The sequence below is a fragment of the Cottoperca gobio genome, chromosome 15, assembly GCF_900634415.1.
Source record: "Cottoperca gobio chromosome 15, fCotGob3.1, whole genome shotgun sequence".
NCBI lineage: Eukaryota > Metazoa > Chordata > Actinopteri > Perciformes > Bovichtidae > Cottoperca > Cottoperca gobio.
Window position 1 is genome coordinate 22,328,495 of NC_041369.1, and position 21,692 is coordinate 22,350,186.

Consider the following 21,692-nt stretch of genomic DNA (forward strand, 5'->3'; position numbering starts at 1 on the left):
CTGCTGTGACTGCAGTGTACTCCAGTGTGTGTGTACTGCTGTGTACTGCAGTGTACTCCAGTGTGTGTGTACTGCTGTGACTGCAGTGTACTGCGGTGTACTCCGGTGTACTCCAGTGTACTGCAGTGTACTGCGGTGTACTCCAGTGTACTGCTGTGTACTGCAGTGTACTCCAGTGTGTGTGTACTGCGGTGTACTCCAGTGTACTGCAGTGTACTCAGTTTAATGTTGGGAATTTAAGATTAGAGTCGTGTGAAAGTGAAATGTGGTCACGATGTCCACTTGTGTTCCTGAGTTGTGGTGTTTTTACTGAACATTGTCGCAGTAAAGGTGTTAAATGTCCTCCAGGTGTCCGGAGAGATGGCGCTCATGAGAATGGGGTGTACGGACGGACAGCAGGCAGAAATGTGAACATTCAAACATAATGTGGGACTTCACATCATCCAAGAAAAGACACACTGGATGTACAGATATCTTTTATTTCTTCAGGAGGCAACTCATGAGAACAGTATTTACAGATCTGGGCTGGCGATGGGGACCGTTTGTCGGTCTGGATTTAGCCTTTAAAAAGTTACAGGAAATTCCCATAACACAATTTTCAACCGCTAACACCTAAACTTAGCTAAATTAAATGTATGAGGGAAAACAATCAGGTAGACTTCAAACTCTAGCTTTCATCTCGGTATGAACTCTGAACAGATTCAGTTTCTTACAACAGAATAACTCCTGCTCATTTCCTACATTGTTTAACTTCAGTACTCAAACATCCATCGATGTTATTGAAGTCCCACAATCTCACAAGTATAGTGCTTTCATTTTAAGCCCTTACAATGTCTCTCTGAAAATCACTATATTCATATTTAACTGTTCTGGAAGCCTAATTTATCTCAAGTAATTTCAGCCAGCGGGTTTGTTGCGCAACAAAAAGTGCACAACAGCCAAATTCTCTTTTAATGGAAACGAGCGACAATCGTGTGGAAATTTGGACATCCGTGGACAAAAAGCAGAGGATGTGAGAGGGGCGGTACAGAAAAACAAGAGGGCGGCAGAGACAGGCAGTGATGTCATGATATAATCAGGCTTTATTACTGGAGTCTCTGAAATTTAAAATCATTCAAACATCTGGTCTCTTTGTAGTTTAGCTCCATGCATCCATCAGTCCATCCCTTTGTCACTTAGTCCGTCCTTCCACCTCACGCTCCCTCCCCTCTCACACACTCCCTCTCAGTCTTCCATTGCCAGTGTGTTGAGTTCCTCGTCGAGCTCCTCCAGATCTTCTCCCGTGAACAGGTTCTCGTCCACCGGTACTTCCTCCACCTCCTCCTCTTCCTCCTCCTCTTCTTCTTCATCATCCTCCTCTGCCCCCGAAAGCCCATTGGCTTCAGTGCCACCGCAAGCTCCGTTCAACTGCTCCTCTGTAGATGGGCAGAAGAGAATTTCAAAGTGTGATTGAGTTGTGTGCATATGTTTGTCTTTAAGGTCATCTTAGAAAGGGACAGTTCAGATGTTTTGAAGTATTATGTGTATGACCTACAGTAGATGGCGGTCAGCACAACCGTCTTATATTAGTGTACGTTATATTTAGAATGTTTTCACTGCTTTACGGTCAGGCGGCTTCCCGACGGGGAACTGAAGCCGTCATGATGATATCGTCACAGCCACCAGAGTCCATTCACAGAAACAGTCATTTTACAGACAGAACATTGGGTTTGCTGGTCTCCTGCTGCCTCGATCCGTTAGTTAGTTTGTTATTGTGTGACTTTAGTGAAGTGGAATTATCCCTTTAAAAACATCAGTCACACAATAACAAACAAAGTGACTGAAGCAGCAGGAGACGAGCAAACCCAACGTTGTGTCAGGTGAATGGACTCCGGTTGCTTTAAAGAGAGCGGCTTCAGTTCCCCTTCGGACAGGGCTGTCTGACGACGAGGTGAAGCTGTTAAAGTATTCTAAATATAGCGTTGACTTAAACTGAAATTGATTATTTTTATTTGGCTAAAATATGTGTTGCTGCCCCCGTCCACAGCAGCCTCCTGTCTGTGTCTGTGTCTCCACACTGGGGCCGCGCTGTCATCTACTGCAGGTAAAACACTGACTGGATAAGCGTCTCACACAAACCCCCTAAACCTACCAACTGACAAGTGTTGACATGGCAACTAGGCCAAAATCAATTGTGTAATGAGTGAGTTCTCCTCACCGCTTGTCTGTGTCCGGCGGATGAGCTTTATTCCTCGAGGTGAACCGGTCCGTGGATGCTACGGTAATGCCTGTGTTGTCGACCTCTTGTGGAACAAAACGGGATAGGTCTATGTCCTGGATGTCTATGGAATCAGTCTGAAATCAAATAAATGACAGCAGTTAAAACAGCATGTAAAGAATACGCAAACGGTACGAGACTGAACAAGTGCAGTTATTGCGCTGGGACATCTCGCTTCACGTGCACGCACAAATAAATATGAAGTCATACGAAGCTAAACTAAAGAAACATCGACTGTGGGAGGGGCTCGTCTGACCGTACCTCTTCCATCTCATCCTCATAATCGTCGCTGGCATATCGAGTTTCATCGGCTTCGTCGTCGTCCTCATTGACCAAATCTGGACGGAACTCGAACACCTCGCGCCCGCTCACCTACAGATACGTGAGATCAAATGTCAGCTGTAGCGTCTGACCACAGATCTCTACAGGTCATCAGCAGAACTCAAACCAGACTTACCGTTAGCGACTTCCCAGCCTTAAAGTCAGCCTTCTTCTTCTCCATCTCATCCCTCGCTTTGTCAATCTGTTGTTCAACACAGGGAGACGTGAGGGACGTTACATGCAACATGTCAAACCCTCTCAAAGCCTTCATCATCACGTGTTCATCACGACACACCTAACGTCTCTTCTGCAGTTATTCTATTTCTACAGTACGAACCTTGTGACAAACCATTACTACACATGATTAATGTTCCCACCTTGTCCTGCCTTTTCCTCTTCTTCCAAGACAGGAACGTCTCCAGGGTGATCCGAGTCACATGGACCCCCAGCGCTGCACGCTGCAGGGGAGCAAAGAGAGCGTGCAGGGTTACGTCAGAGCCTGAGTGGTAGCCATGTTGGAAGCACTTGATTCATTTCTCTCTTGTTTGACTGACTAATGATCGTTCCTGTGTTTCCAGTTCATCTGTGTAAGACGGGCATCTACAGACCGTGCTTCCCTCCTTACCTCGTTCTCTATCAGTTCCTCCAGCGAAATCTTTTCCTCATCCGTCTCCTCCTTCTTCTTGTCTTTCTTCAGTACAAAGCCCGGAGGCAGAGCGTGCCGGTACATGCAGACATCGCCGCCCACTGGACACGACCAGAACCAGCCATACTTATTATTCTCTATGGCGTACAGGAAGTGCTTACACACCTGCAGACAACACAACAGAGCACACGGGGTTACATAGAGGGGACAGGGTGAACTGAAGACGTCTTTTTTAGCCATTTCAAGCGAACCTGAAGGTTTATTCTTTCCTCTGGTGCCGGAGGGACAGGTGGGCTTTAATTCACGGCCAACCTGACCGTCAGTCCGTTGTAAGATGTCAGAGCAATAAGAGGAATACACGAGGGATCAAACATTCGTGTGGCGGTTGATTGAAACTCCACTGTTGAGCAAACTAAGTCCATGGAAACGCTTGTGGACTTCTTTCCCTTTGGTTCTCTCTTCTATCACGTTCATCATCTCAACATTCCTCTGCTACATGTACATCTGTCACATGACTTGTTGTTTCTCGGTCAACAGTCGAACAACACACACACACACACACACACACACACACACACACACACACACACACACACACACACACACACACACACACACACACACACACACACACACACACACACACACACACACACACACTTACGATCTGTGTTTTGGCTTTCTTCTTCTCCGCCTCTCCGTGCTTTTGGTTGATGACCTCTTCCAGCTTCTTCTCGTCCCAGTTCTCCATAGTGTCTGAACACAACAACAACAAGTGAAGTGCGTTTAATGACTCTCGTGCTTGTACGTCGGATGTTCAGGTGAACATTAATGTCGGCTTGTCATCATCTCTCCCAACAACTCACTCACAAACAGGAAGTAGAAACCAGAGATGCTTCTTATGACTCATGTAATTCAGCAGCTTATCACTTTATTTTAGACATTTAGGATCGTATCAAACATAACAAGTCATGATTACGATATACTTCACACCAACCTTTCTCCAGTTCCTCGTCTCTTTCGTCCACGTAGAGGCTTCTCTTCTCACACTTCCTCTCCATCGTCAAGTCGTGGCTGAACTTGCACTTGTCCCCTTTAGTACACTGGCCCTGCTTAAAGAACGCACACAGCACTGACTTCGGGTCAACACCTGCAGAAAACAGAGAGGATCGATTGATACAAGGCTCAAGAACAACCAGCGAACATTCTGCGTTGTTACACGACGAACAAGTCGGATGAAAGACGAGCAGACGGAACGTGTCGGGTACCTTTGGCGACTTTCTGAGCAGCGACGATGGGTTTAAACAGCTCGTTGAGTTCGTCCAACTCCTTCTTCTTGTCAACCTTCTTGTCGCCCTGCACAGCCCACACACACACACACACACACACACACATTTAAAAACGATATAGTAGAAAGAGAAAGGTAGAAGAGACGTGTGGACCAGGGATGGAGAGAGATACACGGAGAGATCTGCCTGCTGACCTTGGCTCCTGGAGGTCCTCCCTGTTTGACTTGGTGAGTAACATTCTTGATGAACTTCTGCTGCTTGGCCCCTTTCTTGTTCTTCAAGCCAAATGTCTTGTCCTAGAAATAAAAACACAAGTCAGTCAATCGTGTAACTTCTAATATATTCCCCGGAGCAGATTGAACAAGAACGAGTTTCTGCACATCCACAAAAGGATGACGGGGAGACCTCTCGCAGCAGCACAGAGCTTAATACTGTGCTTCAGACGCACGGGGCATCTTGGTGCTTCTACATTACATTGTTAGACACGTCCACCAACATGGTGAACAAACACAGCCTGCATTAAAATTCTGACCGTGTCAAATCCCACAATGTGACTTCTGCTGGTTGGTTTACAGACGACCCACAAAGCAAACAGGAAATGATGCCGCACACAAAGCCAGACACAACCCTGCAAAACATCATTACTGAAAAGAGTTCAAAACAAAAAGAAACTTCTTGTTTCTCGCTGAAGTTGATGTTTGCGTCTCTGCTAGTACTACGAATCACTTCTTACCTGCACGATTACTATTATCGTTCAGGTTTACAGAGGACGGTGCAGCCACTTCATCTGCTCATTACAACACGTGGACATGTTAGTCGCTAGGAACCAGGATCGGATGTGAGCCGCACAAAGCTCACAAACAACTACGACTCATTATGTCCCGCTACTATAATCTGTCAACAACCATTAACCCGTTATGTAACGCGAGGAAAGAGCAGTAAATAAATCACATGTGACGCTTTGCTATTGTAAACAGTGCTGATGACTAACCCACATGCATTGTTTCTAAATGTGATAAGATTCTCTGAAACTTAAGGATATGGCTGCTGTTATGTAACAGTGTGTTAGTCCGTCCCACAATCCTTCATGACTCCCCCCCCTTCTCTATTGGGGCTATAAATAGTTTTATTTAAGGCTGAAACTCCCAATTATTTCCATTATCGATTATTTTCATTAATTAATTGATAATCTAGTGTATGAAACGTCAAACAAACAGATATCACAGCGTAAAGGGCCAGACTTGACCTCTTCAAATGTCTTGTTTTGTTGTCCAAATACCCCAAAATATTTAGTTTTCAATGAAGTCTGACAAAGAAAAGCAGAACATCGTCCGATGTGAGAGGCAGGAATCAGAGAATAGTGGATTTGTTTCACTATTCCTGCTTAAAAAACGAGTTATCGATTATCAAAGTAGTTCAAATAAAGTTATTTCTGTCAATAGACTATGTGCTTAATCAACTCATTCTTTAAATTCTGGTTTCATTGTTTAAAAAACAGCATGGCTCAGCTACTTCCAGAGAGGACTGATCACTGGAGGTCTGAACACACTTTACTGAAACCTCAGTGACACGCAGGACATGTCGGTGTGGCTCACACAAGTTCTCAACAGTTTCAGGACAATAATAGAGTTCTATGGCACAGAAGGAGAAGCTAAATCAGGCTACACACACACACACACACACACACACACACACACACACACGATACTTCATTGTTATGGGATTTGCCTCTGACCATATATTAGAGTTGATAAATACTTTGCAACTCTTATGACATCCAGGCAGATCCAGCACCATGGTGTGTGAAAGATGTCCCCTCAGATCACGAGCTGCGGTGCTGCAGTGAAACCCGTCCGCTACACGAACACGTTGCAGAACAGCACAAGGCGGCTAACGCTGACCGGTCTGCTCACAGACACAGATATGACCATGTTTTATAGTAACAGCTGCTTTTGGAGAGCGACATCGATGTTGACAACACCGTCACGTTTCACAACACACACTTTAAATGGAAAGAATTACAAACTTTTCAGCAGTTTTAAGCTCAGATGTGGTTCCGGATCTGAGAGGCCGAGCAGCAGCAGGCCCGCCGCACCACGCTTTACAGCCGGCTAATGAATACAAACAACCAAGCTAACCACACTGAACACTATAAAGACTTTATTTTTAAACTCAGAATTTGAGCTGCGGACTTTGGTGACATAAATCAACCTTACTAGGACAATTATGAAGACTTAATGCGGCGGGGGCCCTGCTAGCAGCTTGACCGCCTCGTTTACACCAAAGTTAACCTCGTGACAGCTGGCACACTCGCGTAACATTGAATTACAGATGAACATTAAGCTACAAAGCTACTAAATTAATCACAACAACGACATAATAACAAGATAACGCTGACAAATGCCAAGAAGTAAATGTAGCGTTCACTTGTTAGCTACGTGTGTTAGCTCCGGTTAGCACAGTAAGCTAACGTTAAACACCGACATGCTAACTCGTGTGATTATTACCTCAATTATCTTTTCCTTTTTCTTCTCTTGAGTTTTTTTATTCCCCGCAGGCTTTTCGGGTTTCTTTGGAGGCATGTTGGCTCGGGTATAGCTGTGTACAAATCGCGATTATCCCTGTAATATGTATTTTAAATGAGGTGTTTCGGTTGGGAGTCAGTTGATGCTAGCACCGCACAGCAACGGCGTTTCTAGGCCACATGTGAGTTGTTGATGTTCTGTGGCGTCATCACGTATCACGAAAGGCATGATGGGTACTGTAGTCTACAGAAAAGCAACGGTATCCCGCTTTATCCAGCTAACTAAAACCTGCAAGTGGTGGAAAAGATACTCAAATATTGTACTTAAATAACAGCAGCAACACCAAAATGTAGAAATACTCTGTTACAAGTGAGAGTACAGTAGTATCTTCAAAATATCCTTAAAGTAACCAAAGTAAAAGTACATGCAGAACATCCCATTTCAGAATAATGTAGCCTGTGTTATATTGTTAAATTATGTCAATGCATTGATATGTACATTACTTTAATGAATCAGCTAGTACAATTAGGGATAGTCTTTAACTATATATAAACAACAGTGCAACATTTTCATTTTTATTCAAATGTGCAATACATCAATCCAATTCAGCATTAGTATTACTTATAAACTGTTGTTATATATTGTAGTAAAGCCTGGATAAACAACATAAGTAAGACATTATAGGAAAACACTGTGGAAGATAGAAGATGAGGAATTCTGTATACAGCTGATGCACCAGGAAAGCATCCTCAATGTTATAATATATGTATTTTTGTTTATAATCTTTGTTGTCAAATGCACAGCCGAGAAATGTGGTTTTACTCACTTTCATTTCATTGCAGTGTCAGTTTGTAACCCCCAGGTGTCAGTGTTGCAGTGTCTGCCAGCTGAAGTGAGAAGTAACTGACTAGTTTAGTGGTCAAGCACAACCAAAATCCCATCATATATCCTTAGACAGCATAGCATTGACATCAGAAGAAGAAGAAGAAGAAGAAGAAGAAGAAGAAGAGAAGAAGAAGAAGAAGAGAAGAAGAAGAGAAAAGGAGGAGGAGAAGAAGAAGAGAAGGAGGAGGAGGAGGAGAAGAAGAAGAAGAAGAAGAAGAAGGAGAGAGAGAAGAAGAAGGAAGAAGAAGAAGAAGAAGAAGAAGAAGAAGAAGAAGAAAGAAGAAGAAGAAGAAGAAGAAATGTAGTCCTTAGAACAACTGGCTGACAGCACATGAATGGAAACTCTGGATCACCCTTGAAACACTGTCTGCAGTCTGCTTTAAACATATAACAATTAAATATGTTGCAGAATCCCGTGTGGCAGAACGATTGTTCCAGTGTGCAGTCGGTTCATGAGAATAAAGGATTGTGTTTCTATGATAGATGGTTTACTAATAATTGTCCTGAGCATAAAAAGGCTTTTTACTAAGCAGCCATCTGGCCAGTGGGCATAAAGCAGTTTTATTAGCATTTTGCCTCCATTAAATTCTGTGATTGTATAGTCCGCTGGTCAATTAGGACACCCCTGCTATGACTTTTACTGCCCGGATGAAATTGTATCTGGAAACCTTGGCTGTGTAGGTCGTAAGGTCTCTGAGCTCTTAGTGCTTTGGGGGGAAATTAGGGCAAAGCGAGGGGGGAAAAAAGAAGAAGAAGAGCAACACACTCTGCAACACAGGGCTGCAGAGCTTTGTGTTTGAACTGCCGCTAAGAAGAAAACCCCTCTTTGTAACCAGAAGCGTGAGATCGTGTCATGTCTGCGGGGCGGAGAGCCAACCAGCAGGGGTTTCACCGCTTCAGCTGCTGATTCAACTTGATTTAATTACATTTCACTTAAGTTACTAATGTGATTTAATTTGGCACTTTTGACATGTGCGGCCTTCATCCATGTGTGTGTGTGTGTGTGTTTTGTACAGCAAACTAAGGCGCAGTCACGAGTCAAAATGGGTCACACACGCCTGCTCCTTTTGGGCTCTCATTTGCTCTCGCGTGTTTTAATGAGCCTTGTTTTTTGAAGCTAAGGGACAAGATTACTGAGTTTCTGGTGCCCACATAATGTCTGCGCTCGTAGTGTGCTTAAACAAGTCCCAGAGTGAGACAATTAATTTACTCTAGTAACAGCATCCTTGGCTGCTAACATGTCAACAAGCCATGTGTTAGCATTCTCTTCATTTCGTTTCATCAAATGTGGAGATATTTATTTATAACATGCTTCTCATGCACGCCGCCCTTCCACCGCGCTGCTCAGTCAGCTGGCGATGCATGTGTGCATATATAATAACCGATATTGACTCCTGACTGCATGGCTGAAGGCTACATTTTAAGACAACAGAGGTGGCTCATATTGCCTCGAGCAAACGTTCTCCTTCTTTCTGCGAGGATATTTGTGTGTGAGATCAGTCTAATAAATCACTATCTGCTACAAGACCATTTTTCCCAATAACTGCCTTCTTCATATTCATACAAACATCGATCTTTTCTGCAGAGGGCATGCATGTCATGTTCACACTCAAACACAAACACACACACATGACTGCACTTGAATCCACTAACTGCCTGCAGATGGAAAGAAAACATCTCTTGCCTAATTAGGAAAGCACAACAGAGATAATTATCTGAGATAACTTGACACCACGCAACCTATCCCAGTCCAATTCTTTCCGAGGGAATAATCGAAAGCGTCCTCGTATTCGGTCTGTTTCGGCCTTCTCCTGCTTCCAAGGACAAACTGCTGCACCTCGTCTGCACTGCCGACTGCTGAGCGGGTCATCGGCTGTCAGCTGCTCCCCATCAAGGAGCTGCACGACACCGGGGGCAGAGAAAAGGGCAGGAAAGATTGGCTCCAACTAGGCCCACCCAGGCACCTACCTGCTCCAAAAGAAAACACTTTACTGCATAAAGACCAAACACCTCCCATCACCTCACCGGCTCATGTCCCCACACCCGGCTGAGATCTCATCAGCCTGTGATGCTCTTCTCAATCCAGGAGTCATGTAGTGTTGAAGTCCTAATTTCCTCTTTTGTGTGATTTAAAAATGCCTTGTCCACATTTACCGGACGGAGGAGGCGGAGGGGGGGGGCGGGGCGGGAGGAGGAGGAGGGGAAGGGGGGGAGACGGAGGGGGGGAGGAGGCGGAGGAGGAGGGCGGAGGGACGGCGGGGAGGGGGAGGAGGAGGGGCGGAGGAGGCTGAGGCGGAGGGAGCGGGGGGGGCGGAGGCGGGAGGAGCGGCGGGGGAGGAGGAGGAGGGGAGCGAGGGGCGGGAGGAGGATAGGCGGGGGCGGGGAGGAGCGGAGGCGGCGGGGTAGGAGGATGGGGCGGAGGAGGATGCGGCGGTGCGGAGGAGGAGAGGGTAGGCGTCTTCTGAGGCGGCGTGAGGTGGGGGAGACAGGAGGGGGAGGCGGAGGATGGGAGGTTAGGAGGAGGTGAGGAGGTGCGACGGTCTGAGGTTTGCGTCGGGTACGGAGTGCGTCTGCTGTGCTGGCTTTGAGGATGAGTTTTCTTCGTTGCCTTATTCGTATCCTTCTTTATTGTCTTCTTCTGGTATTTCGTCTTCTGTGTTTCTGAGTCTTCTTCTTTCTTCTTCTTCTCTTCCTTCTTCTTCTATCTCGGTTTATTGGAGGATCAGAGACCAACTTTAAATGTGCATACTGAAAGCAGTTTGGCTTCGTATTATCGGCCGATAATTTATCACCTATAATTTGGTTATCGGAATAAAACATAATATTAGAATATTCATCGTGCATACTATAATACATAAAATATATCCAAATACAATACATGAAAGGAAACTAAATGTACTCTCATTTTCCTACATTTATTAGACAAAACATTTTTAACGAAGAGGCCATAATACAACCTATAGTGCAGGCTGTATTATGGACAGTTGTCAGCAAGAAACCTGCCAGATCACAATGTAAATGTGCAGGTGTTAATTTTAGTTTTAAATATCACTATCACAGGATGTTTAGACCAAAGCTTAATGGATTACTTATGAAATAAGTAATGTTCGTTCAGTAAAACAGACTTTCTTCTGATAGCCAAATATTTTAACACTCTGTCAGGACGGAGCCTCTAATAACAAAAAACGAGACAAAAAGCATTGATTAGAATTTTATTAGCACACTTCAATAAAAGCGTCTGGTATGTCGAGACCGAATGTTGAATGTTAAGCAGGCTGAAAACAGCCTAACACGACGGGAGGCGATACTGACAGCAAGAGCCAGAGGGAGGCCTTATTGTTATTTTCTCCCTTGGTGGTGACTCACTTGCAATGTTGCATTGCTATTAGAGAGCAACATAAAAATAAAATCAGATTAAATGCACATGACAGGAGGCAAAGTCTCCTGCTGGAGTAAAGTTTATGACAAGCTTGTGTCATTTACCGTGACTGCATGATTTATTTGGCCTCGCTGGGAGAGAGGGGGAGGCAAGCTGGGAGTTTTCTAATTCCTTTTTCCGTCATGTCTACAGCCATCAGTCAAAGCTGCAGAGAGCTAAATGTGAACGCTCGATAAATGGGCTGTTAATTCTGCCAAGTTACATTTCCAGTCTTTGTTATTTCAAGCCTCATTTGAGATTTCATTTTGAACATCTGCAAATATCTTGTTTTAGCCTTTTTAATAAGACTGACGGCTCCAGTTCTACTTTGTATCTGTGCGTTCACATGCTGGTCAGTGCCAGAGGCTCGTCAGCAAGTCAGACTGCAGTGAGACACAATTAATCCTGTGCAGGGTGCAGGGTGCAGGATGCAGGGTGCAGGGTGCAGGGTGCAGGGTGCAGGGTGCAGGGTGCAGGGTGCAGGGTGCAGTGGTGCAGGGTGCAGGGTGCAGGGTGCGTGGTGCAGGGTGCAGGGTGCAGGGGTGCAGGGTGCAGGGGTGCAGGGTGCAGGGTGCAGGGTGCGGTGGTGCAGGGTGCAGGGGTGCAGGGTGCAGGATGCAGGGTGCAGGGTGCAGTGGTGCAGGGGTGCAGGGTGCAGGGTGCAGGGTGCAGTGGTGCAGTGGTGCAGGGTGCAGGGTGCAGTGGTGCAGGGTGCAGGGTGGAGTGGTGCAGGGTGCGGTGGTGCAGTGCAGGTGCAGGGTGCAGGGTGCAGGGTGCAGGGTGCAGGGTGCAGGGTGCAGGGGTGCAGGGTTGCAGGGGTGCAGGATGCAGGGTGCAGTGGTGCAGGATGCAGGATGCAGGATGCAGGGTGCAGGGTGCAGTGGTGCAGGATGCAGGATGCAGGATGCAGGGTGCAGGATGCAGGGTGCAGGGTGCAGGGTGCAGGGTGCAGCATGTGTTGAGGGGCAGAGTGCTATCTCAAATAGTCGTGTATGAAACTGTCCGCTGTCATTTCAGCTCAATTTTATTAACTGACTTGAGTTTTTGAACAAACCGTATAATCAACGGCCTAATTGATTAATTGATTTTAATAATAATTTTTCACGCAAAAACAAAGTTTCAGTTTATTTTAGAAATAAATGCTTATATAATGCAAAATGAGTTTGTAAACTATAATGGAAAGTTTTTACTGCTTCCTGACACTTTATAGACCACAACATTAATCAAATGAAATAAATAATAGTTTGCATTGTGTCCAACGTGAACTCGTGTAAGGTCAGGTATGTTTTCTGCCGTCCATTGTGGACTTTAAAACCCAGAAACGTATTTATTACTTATCATTCAAAACATGATTATTTCTGTTGGTAGCTTCAAACTTGTGGTTGTTGGACATTCAAAGGAAATCTATGAAAATATGGTGTTTCTAAATAATCTATTAAGGATTTATTCAGATGTAATATTGGCTCAGATGGTCTTAATTTCGAGCAGGATGCCTTTAAGTGCACTTAGAGGCCATGAAATTCAATGTTCCTCTTAAAAAGCAAAGATGGGGAGGCTGGAAAAAGAAGTGAAACTCAATGAGGTTTCTAACCTGCAGACAGATTCTTCTGAATACATTCACTAAAGTGCTGGATCATCGACAGCAAATACAAACGACTGGAGAGAAATTATTTATGTTCGGAAAATGTGTTTATTACTAATGTAAAGCTTGATAAACACAGATGAACGTTCAGCATTGGAAGTTAATCCGAACTGTCGGTGCTTCTTGTTAGAGGAGAGAAAGCTTTTCATGAACTTGGAGAAAATGAAGAAAACGTGCGAGAGGGTCAAGAACAGTGTTGAAGTGAAACATCTGAAGCTCTTCAAGGATTTTGTAGGAATAAAAAACAAGCCATTTGCTTTTAATGTTAGCCCAAGGTATTAGTCTGAAAAGCATTCGAGGCACTCTGACACATTTCTATAAATGTTCTTAACCTTGAAAAGCACATATCTGAGGACTGAATGCTGCAGAGCTGTCCTCACCTGTTAGGAGTTACCAGCAGGTGAAGAACAACTCCTTTCTTCAGAGACACTGATTCAAACCTTTTGTGACCAAAAACACAGAAAACAAGTTTGTTTTATTTCAAGCTTAATTGAAAACAAGAAAATACAGAATTGATTTGCACCTGCAAGATCCATATCTGTGTATAATATGTAGACCTGCAGCAAATATCTGTATCTCTTTGTAAACTCCACAACTGAAACACTAATACAATGGATTGCAATACATTTTCCACACACACACACACACACACACACACACACACACACACACACACACACACACACACACACACACACACACACACACACACACACACACTCTCTTATAGATTATAGAATTGATTTGAAACATTGAGTTGTTATTGTTAAACTTGTGGGCAAATTCATAACCTTCTTCCTCCAATAAGATTCTGATTCAGACACGGTGGATAAAACCGTCCCAGGTAACCGCCATCGGGCCTCGCTGTGTGATGAGATCCCATTTCTTTACACAATGTGGGAAGAGGAATGCTTTTTATTTATTGTTCTTACATTTTGATTAGAAAAACAAACAAAAAAGACCAACAGAAGGACAAGTACGCCAGAGTTTACACACAGAAATATATACTTGCTAAATGTCTCTTATTTATATCGTCTTTTATAAGTGTCCATCCAAGCCTAACACCCGGGCTTTGACGGGTCTTGTCTTTACATCGTTCAGCTCGAGACTCATCTGTGGAGACGCTCGCGCCTCTCGGTGTATCACACACTGTCCACTGCACATTGTGGGAAACACGCTTGACTGGCGCTCGCAGCCCTCCTCGTATCCCAGCCGATGCCAGAGCCCCATCTGTGCAGATTCCCCACACAGTCCTGCCCTTTCAGATCAGCCTCTTTAAAGTAAGTGTCATTGTGAACAATAAGTCTGCCGTGGCTCTGCTAGTTACACGCTTGCATAGAAAAAAAGGCTGTTTAGCCTCGCCGCGCCCCCATTTTTATAAATCCAGGCCTCCCCTAGGGGACGAGCTTGGTGAGATATATCGGCATGTTTAATTTGTAAGTGTTAGCATCAGCGTGCCTGATGAGTACAGTCTCACAGTGCTGCTTGCATGGCCGTAGACTTTCCTTCTGGTTCATTTAGATTAGAAACAACAGCAAAGTGTCTCGTTAACTGCTTCATAAAGATCAAACCTCTGCACTGACAGACACACACACACAACACACACACACACACACACACACACACACACACACACACACACACACACACACACACACACACACACACACACAGGCTGAATCTTTAGCCAGTTTTCTTCCTTCTTTAGAAATCCATATTTATCTCGTAGTACAAACAGGGACAAGTGTTTAAATGTTATTGCTGTTTAATTAGTTTTACAGGCGTGAAGGGGAGAGAGGGGGAGAGAGGGGGAGACACGTTCACCTCCCCACCAGCACAAACATACATCTGATGCTTTGGTATTCTGTTTTAAGCTCCCACCATCTCTTAGTGTAATCTCATGCTGACTTGACCTCATATCAATAATTCATTTCGCCTTGAAAAAACTCCGAACTCGCTCATGAGCTTAAAACTTTTAGTTCCAGCGTTAGCACTTCTGGTGAGGCCAAAACTTTAAGTTTGCATGAGCGGTATCTCCACTTTAACTCAGAGTCTCCTTTTGTTTTCATACTTCTACCATCCCACGACGAGCCGGGCCTCTTTTCTCCCTTCTTTGTGTCTCCATCTTTGTCCATATGGACCCGTTTATCCCGAGCATGTCCGGAGAGGTTCCTCAAAATCTGAAACAATTCAGCTCCTGCTGATGAAGAGGAGCAGACGTTTGTGTTGATCTCGGGGGACGTCGATGTCGTTACAGTTGCTCCATTTAAGAATACAGTTTTAATGAGATATAAACATAGATGATACTACAATACATAACAACTATAAACATCTAAACATATGTATATTACAATAGTGTAATATTATAAATGGGATCTATGATTAAGTCTTTAAGTATAAGTAAGAAACATAAGAATCTCTGGCCAATCAGGCTGAGCCTTTGCTGTGAGGCATCGTCTGATTGGTCAGAATCTGCACACACGTGAATGTGTAGGTGCTGCACGACTCTGCAACGTTAAAGGAGGAAACTGTGACGAGAGGAAGAACTCGCTGCAGAGTTTCTCCAAAATACGATGTTTGCTTTCTCAAGCTTTCAGTTCTACTTTAAAACCATTATCACGGCGGTAGATCAAAGCAAATATTGGAGCATTCAACTTCCTACAGAAGCATTTGCCGTTAATTAATTCTGTAAATTTCCTTTTGCATATTAGTTCAAAGGCTTCTAAAGAAATGAAGCGCAGATGGGATTCAAACTTGTCTCATGTAGTCGAGGTTCATTTAAAACAAAGATACAACTGTGAAGATTTGGTCGTCATCGTTGTATTGAGCCTCAAAACTCATTCTTATTTACAGGTTGTAGTTGGAACTGAGGTTCTGCAGGTTCTGCAGGTTCTACAGGTTCTGCAGGTTCTGCAGGTTCTGCAGGTTCTGCAGGAGTTTGAATCACAAGATCAGGTTTTGCATCCTGAAGCTTCGGCAACAAAAGCTCTTTATAAGGTTAGAAGAAGATTCTGGTTTCAGTTAAATGTTAATAAACACGTTGTGTCTCGTGAACATTTCACAGTATCAAGTAAAATTATAGCGTAAAATAAATAAATAAAGACCTAGTTTATATTGTGTTAAACTATATAATGAGCGCTTTTAACTTTATTAACTCGCAGCTCCAACTCCGCGCCAAGATGTGAGGCCGGTTGTGATGGATTCATTCACTCTGAAGAGTGTTTTAAACAGACAGGTCTAAATCTGAAGCTTTGATTCGGACAGCGATGACATTCAAACTGAGATGTTCAAATTGAAACTATAATGCAAACCTAACACAAGAAAGCGCTGGAGTCAGAAGAGTTTATGACTGTAAGTGAATCGATGTTGAGCTTCAGGAGCCTAAACACTTGAATTGGTGCTCGTTTTCTTCTCTTTCCTCAGTTGCAAATTATGGCAAGAAGTGCCGACAGCTTTCCTCCGCCCCGCTGCCAAAGTCTGAAAGTGTACTGACAGGTTACCAGAACTTTTCTCAGGACGGAAGCTAATTCGAGTCGTCTCCACTGTTGTTTACAAGCTCTGGTTTGCTGGTAGTTGGGCCGTACCAATGAACCAAACAAAAAGGTGTTTCTGCAGAGCTGAACATCTGTAGGTGTTTGGAGGAGTGTGTGTGTGAGAGTCAGAGGTCCTCACGAAGAAGGTAAACATGCAGTTTAAATAGCAATATTTTAGGATTTAAAGTTCTTCTTTAATTAACATAGCCCAATATCACAAATTACAAATGTAATTAGCATATGACCCTCTGAGGATCCCTCTCCCAGGACGGACAGACGTCCAATAGATGTCGTGTGTACAGAATTAACAACATAGTGAAATATAGTTTTGTGAACGTAGTCGAGGATATTAGTGACATATTTTCAATGACATAAAGCGTCTTCACAGGTGCAGCGATGCAAAAAAATGTGCTGCATTTGTACGTGCAAGTGTTGTGTTTCTGTGTGTGAAGGTGTGTGTGTGTGTGTGTGTGTGTGTGTGAGTGTGTGACAGGGCAGCATATGGCTAGCCCTGCATGTAGTGAAATATTAAAAAGCAGTGTCAGCAAGAAGGGCACTGTGTGTGTTTGAGTGTGTGTTTGAGTGTGTGTGTGCGTTTGTGTGTCTCCCATGGGGTGTGGGAATCTGCCGGACATAGACAACTGGGCATGACAAGCTCCCACTGTGACACGCACACGCACACGCACACGCACACACACACACACACACACATACAAATATACTCTCTCCTCTCGTCTCTGCCAACTTGTTCTGTCCCTGTCTGTCTGTCTCTCTGTCTCTCTCTCTCTCTCTCTCTGTCTCTCTCTCTCTGTCTCTCTCTCTCTCTCTGTCTCTCTCTCTCTGTCTCTCCCTCTCTGTCTCTCTCTCTCTCTCTCTCTCTCTCTCTCTCTGTCTCTCTCTCTCTCTCTCTCACTCTCTCACACACTCACCCTAAATACTTCCCCCCAGATGTCGAGGGTTTCCTAAACGCACTGTGCGTCGTATCAGAAAGTCTTCATCACAGTGGAACTGTTCAGTATGCATCAGGAGGAGTGTGTGTGTGTTTTTCTTCTTACCGTTCTCTTCCTCCCCCTCTCTCCTCTCTGAATCACACACTCCTGCCTTGGAAGTGGTATTTAAAAATCTGTTCTTAGGATCATTTTGGGGTCGAAGGAATATTTTGTCACCATTTGGTTTCTATTTGTGGGAGATGTCATGTTCTGACCACAGTACACCCCTCACTGCTGGTTGCTCATAATGCTTGATTCATCTCGAGGAGAAGCGACACCTAGATTCTGTAGATTTAAATTTCAAGTTGTCCGACTTATTAGCTTCCATTTCAGCCGTCTATCTTTTGACCTGTTAACGCCATCAAAGGAAACAATGAGAGCTTTTGTAAAGCAGGTACGTGACACAATATACATACAATCAACACTTGTTCCATATTTAAAACCTTTCCACGTGGCTTTAAAAATGTGTATAATGTTTTAAAATATGCGAATAAAAGGGGATTTAATTTGTAGGGACCATATTATAAATAAATAAAACGTTTTTGAAGCTCACTTTGAACATGCACTACACCTGGCATTATAATTAAATATTAGAATAATAATAACTTTATTTGCACCTTTCATGCAAGAGTTGCAGCCCAAAAACATAAACATTTGTACAAAATTAGACAGAATAAGAGCATTTACAGTACAATAATCACAGTGTTAAATAGTAAAATATCCCCATTAAAAGGCTAATAGTAAAGAGATAAAATAGCAGCTTTAATACAAGCGAGTTTAAAGTGGTATAGAGTGGCAGCATTAAATATCGTAAACATTAATGGCATCAGGTTTAGGGATTTTAAAGCTGCAATAATTAATTATTTTGGCCACTTCAGGGTTAGGAGACTCACAGCCCGGGTGTATTATCCTCTTATAAAGATGTTACGTTCAACCTTTTAGCAAATAGTTGCCTAATTAACACAACTAACAGACATTGAAAATAATATATGCTCAATATTCACTCTCCTTTTAGCTCCGTTTTTGGTCTCCACCAACTTTTGATGGAAACATTTGTCTCTTCAGATGCTAAATAATCAGCTTTTCGCTAACGTTGTCCGTCTGACAGTCGTTGAGAGCGATGAGACTGCACCAAACCTGTAATCGAGCCATAAAACCAAGACAATGAGCTAAAAGAGGCAAACGAGCTCCACAGAGCAATGCAATTGACGAATGCAGAACTCCACAGCAACCTGGAAAACACAAACATATTTAGTAAAAATGTACAACTAGACGTGTCCCTGAGCACTCAAAGCTCAAAGAGAATGGAAAGAAGTTATTCTCTGGGGAACATGAATGTCCTCAGTAAATGTTGTGCCAATCTGCTCATTAGCTTTTATTTCTTCCTGTGTACAAGTGGACATTTTGGCCTGGAGGTCAGGAGGTCACCACAATCATTAGGGAGCATCCTCTGGGGACGGTGAATATTCAGAGCAGATTTAATGGCATTCTGTTGGACTAAAATCCTGACAGACGGTTCAAACAACAGACTGTCGCATCTGCTGGCAGGGCAGCAACAACATGTTGCACTGACAGGGGGGACATTATGAAGGGAAGTGTTGCCATTCATCAGTCCGTACTTAATTGTAGAGTAACGTGAAGGAGAAAACGTGACGCAATAACACTCTTAGGGAGTTATTTCAACATCCTGAATTCTCCATGGTTTGAAACCCACTGATCTGTAATGGCAGGCAGAATTCAACAAGGCTTTAGCGAGCCAATTAGCTCTGCACACTCAAAGAAAAGTGAAAATGTCAGAGTGGTGTATTGATTATGTAAATAGATTTCCTGTTTTGCAGGTCTGAAAGCACTGACAAAAAAAACTGTAGGTTATCCCACATCCCGTACATGAGTGACAGTGAAATGAATCAATCACAAGCATTAACTACGGGGTAATAATCGATGTGTATCGGCATGTGGACCTCATTACTTCTTTCTCACTGTACTACACTGAGCTGGATAGTTATGGTTCTGTTTGATGTCTTTCTTACTTTGGTAAAGCAGGACCATGAGACTAAAAGCCAAACTGTCTTGGCAGAGTATATATCCAAAAATAGAGGATCAAAAGATTTGTTGAAAGCATTTCATTGACTATTTGCAACCCTTTTTCACAGGTTGCATACAAACTCAACCAATGAACGATGTTCACATCTCACATTCTTATTGAAGAAGATAGAGATTTGAAAATAAATCTAATGTTTGTGGCAGAACGTTTTGTATCCATCTTGTTGATCCTTTGGGAGGTCTCATCTTACCTGATAGACGGACAGAAATTCAATTTTATTACAATAATGTGGTCATGTTAGGTTAAAGGAGGTTATATCCATCAGTTCTGAGTATCGTATCCAACATCAGCAGACGCTAGAAGAGTCTTTATTTATTTAAGCTGATTGGCAACAACACATGCAGCTTTGGGGAACTGATGCACACTTGTGGTCAATTTACATGAATGAGCTCCAATTAGTCGATTTGTTTTCTCCAACTAAGAGCCGTTAGTCAACCGGCGAGGAGCAGGGCTGAGCTGCGAAGCCATTTTGGAGTTTCAGGTCATAAATAAATATTGAATAGTCTCAAAAGTCATAAATGATTATTTTACAGAAGCCAGAGGAGACTTTTCCTCCATATTTGTCCCGTGAGTAACATCGGGTTGAATTTGGCGGCCTTGTCTCTTCGAACCCTCCAGTTTTCTCAATACATTTGCAGCGATTTGAAACCTACCTCTAGACCGGGTCCCAACTCCCCAGCTCCCAGCGTAAGGGAACAAACCCAATAACTGTCCTTAGATTAAGATTCCTAAATTAAACGACTTAATAGGGCCACTGTGCAGGCTTGGTCAGGCATCGCCGTTTCCATTAGGGACCACCTTTAAAAGTGCTTAACCCCCTTCCACACGCCTCCACGCCTCCACGCCTCCACGCCCAGTAATATCAGCGCTGCAGCCCAGAATGTGTGGCTGTACTTTCACTTTGCTTTGTAATATCTGCCTCTTATTTTCATGTATTACCGTTACTTTATCCTACTTCTTTCATTTTAAAATGTGTCTTCCTATGTTTGTAGTATCTCGTCTGTTTTATAATAAATAAAATAGTTGATCAAAAAGATTCCTAAATTATTCAAATCTGATTGGTTGGTTGAAATGTCCCTCCTACTTCACACCAATGAGAAGCGCGCACACACAGAGTGGGTTTCTAACTTGAGCGGATAAAAGCTTGTTCACGGAGGAAAGTTTATCTTCTGGAACTTTTAATTCCATGTATGAACAATAAAACATTTATCTGCAGGAAGTAACTGCTGAATTCAGTGTTGGGATTCTGTAAGCATAGTTTACAGACAGCAGGAGCCTCTTCTTCTTCTTCTAATGGTCGCTATAACTCACACACATACACTCACATTGCTTAATGGCTTTTGTAATTAATGGCCCTGGATAGTGGGCTAAATGGTGGTTGCCATGGAGATGGGGTCAATCGATCAGAAAGTATTGATCGGCCATCGATAAATTCCAGACGGCAAGCTACTGGAATAGAAAATGAGGAGTGCTGGTTAGGGATTAGCTGTGTGTACATGCTGGTGTGGGTTCAGACTGTACATGTGTGCGCGTGTGTAAACAGCCATTCCTCCACAGCAGTTTGGATGTTGCGGTAATCGATTCATGTGTCATGGCGTCACGTCCTGAGTCGAGGTGACGTAAACGTCTACACCAACTTTAATTTGGCCCGTCGGTCACCTCCTGAGTCTCAGGGCCGTGAGTGAAACAGGTGTGAGATGATATACCACGGCCGAAAACTACAAATCCCAGAGATGCAGTGCACCAACAAAGAATGCTCTTTATTTCTCTAAATATCTCCCACTTTTGGAAAATGGTAATCGCCTTAATTCTTCCAGATACCCTCCACAGTTAGAACGATATGTTACTAATGGCCACATTTCTGGGTGCATCTGGTTTCTGCAGCGGAGCAGAAGCTTCAATGGACGTTGAAGTCACATGTTTCATCATTTATTTGCTGAATCTGTTTCCATTGCACTTTGTCGTATTTAACTTTTATAGATGAACCAATCTTTCCACCTGTTTGTGATATTTTTAAGATTTTGCAACCACAAAATGCACGAATGAACCGCTGGATTAAGAAGCCAGCACAACAATAAACACA

General features: G+C 43.5%; 1 protein-coding gene across 2 annotated transcripts; it reads right to left on the bottom strand.

Moving 5' to 3' along the window:
* Positions 1 to 459: 459 nt before the first annotated feature.
* On the bottom strand, positions 460 to 7,253 carry zc3h15 (zinc finger CCCH-type containing 15). Of its 2 annotated transcripts, XM_029450554.1 has the most exons (12): positions 7,021 to 7,253; positions 4,708 to 4,809; positions 4,493 to 4,580; positions 4,222 to 4,374; positions 3,889 to 3,980; positions 3,204 to 3,389; positions 2,956 to 3,036; positions 2,715 to 2,780; positions 2,519 to 2,629; positions 2,201 to 2,334; positions 1,597 to 1,598; positions 460 to 1,415 (listed from the first exon to the last, which is right to left on the bottom strand). In XM_029450554.1, exons 1-12 carry the CDS (start codon positions 7,093 to 7,095, stop codon positions 1,225 to 1,227), a joined length of 1,281 nt encoding a protein of 426 aa, XP_029306414.1. In that variant the 5' UTR covers positions 7,096 to 7,253; the 3' UTR covers positions 460 to 1,224. The 2 variants fall into 2 exon arrangements, with proteins under 2 accessions (XP_029306414.1, XP_029306413.1); XM_029450553.1 differs by lacking the exon at positions 1,597 to 1,598 and having other exon boundaries at positions 2,198 to 2,334; positions 7,021 to 7,249.
* Between the last annotated feature and the right edge of the window lie 14,439 nt (positions 7,254 to 21,692).